Source organism: Ursus americanus, chromosome 25, assembly GCF_024610735.1.
Source record: "Ursus americanus isolate L20-20 chromosome 25, mUrsAme1.1.p, whole genome shotgun sequence".
Classification (NCBI taxonomy): Eukaryota; Metazoa; Chordata; class Mammalia; order Carnivora; family Ursidae; genus Ursus; species Ursus americanus.
Genome location: NC_142151.1, coordinates 43,114,974 through 43,120,517, shown reverse-complemented (window position 1 = coordinate 43,120,517; position 5,544 = coordinate 43,114,974). Strand labels below are relative to the sequence as shown.

Here is a 5,544-nt window from a genome sequence, read left to right as displayed (position 1 = left end):
CGTCACTGTCGGCCCCACCTCCCACCCACCCTTGGAAAGATTTGGCTCCAAGGGGAATAGTCGCCACTGAGGAGAGGCCAGGGCAGAGGGGCCATGGCTGCAGCTGCTCTTTCAGGATCAGCTAGAAACAGTTCAAACTGGAGGGAGGGTGGGAGCAGGATACCACTAATGCCAAGAGTCTAGAGCTGAAAACATAGACTGTACACCCCACACTCGCATTACCAACGTATTTAATAACAAGCCACAGGAAGTGAGGGATAGGGCATTGCTGGGGCACCCAAGATCTCCAAATGGACAACACCGACCCATAGCCCTCAGCGGGGGACAGGTCACTGGCCTGTCAGACCACAGCAGCTGGTATCAGAGATGGGACGGGGGCGGTACTCATGTCGTCGGAGGCCAGCAAGTCAGGGGGCGTAGGCAGCCTCCGCGCTGAGCACCCAGGGTGTATGTCCACTCCGGCGCCCCGGACGTGCAGCAGCTGCTCGAGGGGCTCGCTCATCGCTGGAGCACTGACCTCCCGGCCCCACGTCCACGGGCACTGCAGGAGGCTGAACAGAGCAAATGAGAGGCGGGGCCGAGTGCCAGGATCGCAGGTGGAGGCCTCAGCACAAGCCAGCTTTCTCCCAGACTTGTCTGCACCACTCAGGGATCAAAGGCAGCAGGAGGAGACAGACCACGCAACGCTCAAGAACCTGTAACAGAGAGCACCCCATCTTTGCTGAGGAATGGACTGGATGAACCCCCGACAGCCCTGTCCAGCTCGTGGCGAAACTCATGAGCCACAGGAAGGTTAAGGCAAGATCACCTGTCTGGGCCCCAGCCTATCCCTCAGGGACAGTGCAGGCTAATGGGGCCTGCTGGGGGTCCGGATGCCCAGCCTTACTCCGTGGCGCTCAGACCACGGCCACTCCCCCACCTGTCACTCCAAGCTGCAGCCTGAGAGTTGGGAAGACAGCAACACTCATTCCCCAATTTTCTAAATCTTTTTCCTCAGTCGGACAGCCTTGGCCAGGGTCAGAGTTCCACAGCAAACATCCCAGTATCTTCCCTCAGGAACATCGAGGTCCCTGGCACAGGCCACGGCCCGGCTCTCCAAGCACTGAGCTGATGGGACAGCAAAGGCAGGAAGCTGGATAAAGAAAGTCTTTGCCTACCCCCTCGGTCCCCCGACTCCAGCAGACACGTGACAGTGGGGGCACGGCCCTTCCCTCCACCAGATCTCTCTACACCCCTACCGCCAGCCAGACTTGAATCCAAACGCCAATACAGAAGGCACCCCCCTCACCTCTGATCCCTCTGCTCTGTCCCCTTGGACTGTGTTCCCTAGATACATACCCCGGCTGACCTTCTGAGCCCACCCCCCCACCTTGCGGTTTAGGCCAGAGGAAAGCTGAGCCTAGCTGGCTGGGGAACAGCTGCCAGCAGCTGGAGGGCTGTACCCAGCAATGGAAGGCTAAGAAGGCCGCTGGGGAAGAAGTGTCAAGAGGGAGGCAGTAACACAGGGGCTTTGAGCTCCAGCCCCAGGCACCATATGCCCAATGAGGGTGTGTATGTGAAGGCTCATTCTGTCACAGAGAGAGGTCATACTTTGCATCAGCATCTCGAAGAGTGGTGGGAAATCAAGGACAGAGCAAGAGGAATAACCCGAGGAGAGGCCTTCTCGCTCAGGGACGCCCTCACCCGCTGAGCTCGGAATCGGGAGCCTCAGGCTTGGGTTCCGCGCTGGCATTCACTGGAGCAGGTCACTTTCTTCTCTCTGAGCGCCCCCATTTGCAAAATGAAGGGTTCACCGTGGATATGGGAATTCCTCTATCCCCGCTGGGGCAGGAGAGAAGAGCACAGGGTGGAGAAAGGGTCGAAAACCAGCAGAATGTTATCAGGCAAGGGGGCGAATGAACCTGGATACAAGAAAAAGAGGGCATTCTCACCCCACGTCCGACACGCAGCCCAGGGAGGTGGACCGTGTCCCCCAGGTCCGGCCTGCCCCCCTGATGCCAGGAGCAGTCACACGCACATGCCCCTCACTGCCCTGGCCAGCCCTCTCTCCGAGGGGGTGGCAGTGGCATCCCTGAGGTGAGAAGTCCGCAGCTCAGCAAGGCCAGTGTGGCACAACTTCCTGGGATTAGTGCTAAATCCTGGCTGCTCTGGGCACGGATCACACGTCGTCAGCTTCACAGCTGCTCGGCTACACCCTGCCCACGCCGTCACCTTTCCCTCACCAGCCTCCGCTCACATGCACTGACTCCCTTCTCAGAGGGAGGCTAGGACCCTGCCTCTACCCTTGGCAAGCCACAGGTCAGAGGCATCCCCAAAGAAGAGCCCCACAGAAGCCCCCCCCCCCCGCCCCGGGACCCCACAGGTACAACACTGCAGAGGACAGACAATGCCCAAGCCCTGTGGCTCCACCCCAGGTGGCCTTGGCCTAGAATTACCTTGTCTTTAGGCCACCTAGGCCCTTCCCTCCAGATGGTTCTTGTCCTTGGAGAGACAGAGGCAGGAGAGCCAGATGGAGCCCCCACAGCTGGGAACCCTCAGCCCCAGCTTCCTACAGCAATGTGCTCATGAGGCCCCCCAGCTGTCAGGAACCTTGCCGTCCACCACCTTCCCCACAAAACCGCAGAGCTCCTTGCTCTGGGCCACAACTGCCACCGCCCCCCCCCCCCCCACGCCAGAACAGGGTCTGAGGGAGGGGAGACCCACCATACCTCCCCATTCCCCAGAGTCATGGAGGCCCCTGGCTCTGCCATAAAACAGGACCCACACTCCCATCTCTGCCTCCAAAGGGAGGCCACGGTGAGGAGTCTTACTCAAACCCCTGTCTAGGGACAAGGCTTCAGGAAGGAGAGGAGGAGGAAGCAGAAGCCAAAGGCCTGGGTGGTCCGAGTTTCTGTGGCAGCGACTCGTTCAGCCTCCCAGTGGCATGGGCCGTGCTAGGGCACGCGGAGCGGGGGCTTAGCTCCAGGTGATGTTAGGGCAAAACGGGAGTCGGGTACGTGCAGGGAGGGGCTCCAAAGCACACTGTGGCCCCTCCAGACGTCCCCCTCTGATCCGCCCTGCCTCCCTCTCACACACGGTGACCGGCTGTTCTAGAAAAAGGACGCAGGAGAGACACGAGAGGGTGGCAGCCTCTTCCCTCAGGTCCCGGCACACCCAGCGCTGCCGCAGGGCCCACCCGGTGGTCGTGCAGAGCCGAACCCGAGTCGCTGAAGAGCTGCCCCCCCCCCCCGTTCTCACCTGCGCGGGCGCCAGCCTGGGGATGGGGGGCGGGGGGGGAGGACGCGGCGCCTGCGCTCCGCAGCAGCCGTCGGGCGCCCAAGCCTGGGCGGCCCGGAAGCCGCGACCCTCGAGCGCAGGGACGCCTAGGAGTCGTCCTCGCCTCCGCTGGCGCCGCCGGGCTCGGCCTCGCGGGATGCGCGCCGCTCGCGGACCAGCATCGCCGTCAGGCCCTGGGCGCGGAGGAGAAGGCCGCCGCCCAGGAACAGGACCCCGCAGAGCACGAGCAGCGACAGCACGCCCAGCACCGCCGCCTGCACGACGCGCGGTCCCTCGGGGGGCTCCGGCGGCGCCCCCGACTGGTTGCAGCAGGAACTCAGCCAGGTGGCCGGGGCCGCAGCGCCCGCCTGCGAGCCGTTCATGCTGCGGCGCCCGCTGCCCAGATGTGCGCGGGAAGGCCAGATGTGCGGGAGCCCAAGCCGGCGGGCGGGCCCGGCTGCACAGGGGAGGTGCCGAGGGGCGGATCCCAGGCGCTGTTCGCTCCCACCCTGCGCGCAGCCTCCAGGCTCCTCCAGCGGGGACCATGGGCCAGACTCCCCGGCCGGGGTATTCTTTCTTGTCCCAAAGACCTCCACACCCACGCGTGGGAATCCAGCCCATGCATCCAACCAGCCAGACCCAGAGTCAGGTCCCGAAGGCCTTTCCTCTCCCTTGGCAAAGGAAGTCAAGAGACAGCACCTCCCTCAGAACTGAAAAAATCTTCCAGACCGCATCCCAGGGTCTGGTGGGTGCTGCCCGGCTAAGCAGGACACAAGACAAGCAAGCATTCCTAGGCTGTCCCTGAGCCAAAGCTCAATACTGCCGGGTGGCTCAGGGGGCCACTGGAACAGGAGGCAAATGAGCAGCCTCCAGGACCTGAGGGGTGCGGATCCTTACTCCTCCATTGTCCTTTCTGGGCACCCCTTGGAGTTGGACAAGCAGCCCGGTGCCTCCTTGGGCCGGCAGCAAGGAAAGATGGAGGGTAGGGGGAATTCAAGTCCTACCCCCATTCCTTCGCTCAGACCCCAGAGGTCCAGTTACCTACTGGTGAGAAAGCAGATTTGAGTCACCAGGGCTCCTGTCCTGACCTTGAGTAAATCAGTCCCCTACCTCCGGGAAATCATAATGCCAAAATGTTGGAAAGGTTACTGTCCTGTAAACCAAGGGGAGCTCACTGCCAGTGGAGTGTCCCATAGCCAACCTGGGGTCGGGGTGGAGCAGAGTCTGGCTGCAGGAAAGCAGAAAGTCTCAAAAAGCTGGGATGGAGGGAAGACCGTCCTGCTCAGGTCTCCTGAAAGACAGCAACCTTGAGCTCTCTTTTTAAAAAGTAAGTCACAGCCAATAAACAACTCTATCAGCCAAGCAACCACTCAGAAGGGATTAGCTGATGGCTAGCTTGGGAGGAAAAGAAGATCCCCAGACTGCAGCAGGCCAGGTAGGGATTACACACCATCAAGGACTTGCTAGGAGATGGCCTTCCCCATCTCCAAAGCCTTGAGAACCTCCTGAGTCCTCCCAATGCCCCAGAGATCAAGGGCAAGACTTCACAAGATCTGTTGTGAAATATCACAGGGCCAGGGTGGCTTGGAATGGGGAAAATGTGCACTTCCTGGCCACGCTGGCTACCTGCTCCAGGACCACAGGCAAGACCCTCCCACCCCCCACCCCCGCTCCATGTAGCTTGGTTCTACTGCCCACATACAACCCAAAGGTATTCTAAAATACAGAATCAATCAGTAAGAAGTACACAAAAAGGAGTTCACGGATTTTGAGTACGCCCGTGTAGAAAGGAGTGTGTCAACAAAGCAGTCCTAACAAGCAGCAAGGGCTAGCCCGACCTGGAAGTGTCATCAGACACCTGTCTCCAGTTGGCCAATCTCTCTCCAGAGAGGGAAACCCCCAACTAAATGAGTTTTCTGGTGCCACGTGGGGACCTCTATGTGCTCTATGAAGACATAGAAAACACTCTGAGGGTCATCGTGAAACCAGACCAGACAATGTAAAAGGCAGGATATGACAGCTTCCTTAGGAAGAAGAAACAGCAATCATACCCAAAAGTCACAGCTGCTGATCTGTGTCGTCATTCATAGGACTGACCACCGTGACACCTGGGTGGTTAACACCTGCTTATGTGAATGTCCAACAAAGGACCAAATTGGTCCGTTTCACTCTATCCCATCCCCCCATTCCCTTCACGCTGGAATACCCTTAACACACGCCTGCACCCTCACAGGTCTGCCGGAAAGTGTTAACGCTTCAGAGCAGGACACAAGCCGAGGGAGAGATGGC

The 5,544-nt window shown here is 60.0% G+C and overlaps 1 protein-coding gene across 3 annotated transcripts; it reads right to left on the bottom strand.

The window, feature by feature from the left end:
- Positions 1–219: 219 nt before the first annotated feature.
- Positions 220–3,690, bottom strand: SMIM41 (small integral membrane protein 41). Of its 3 annotated transcripts, none has more exons than XM_087855422.1 (3): positions 3,238–3,690; positions 1,591–1,901; positions 220–695 (listed from the first exon to the last, which is right to left on the bottom strand). In XM_087855422.1, exon 1 carries the CDS (start codon positions 3,636–3,638, stop codon positions 3,363–3,365), a length of 276 nt encoding a protein of 91 aa, XP_087711548.1. In that variant the 5' UTR covers positions 3,639–3,690; the 3' UTR covers positions 220–695; positions 1,591–1,901; positions 3,238–3,362. The 3 variants fall into 3 exon arrangements, with proteins under 3 accessions (XP_087711548.1, XP_045656786.1, XP_087711549.1); XM_045800830.2 differs by having other exon boundaries at positions 1,684–1,901; XM_087855423.1 differs by having other exon boundaries at positions 1,684–1,821.
- Between the last annotated feature and the right edge of the window lie 1,854 nt (positions 3,691–5,544).

Excerpts from the sequence above, each read along its gene's own strand:
- SMIM41 (XM_087855422.1), bottom strand. The coding sequence starts at position 3,638 with ATGAACGGCTCGCAGGCGGGCGCTGCGGCCCCGGCCACCTGGCTGAGT.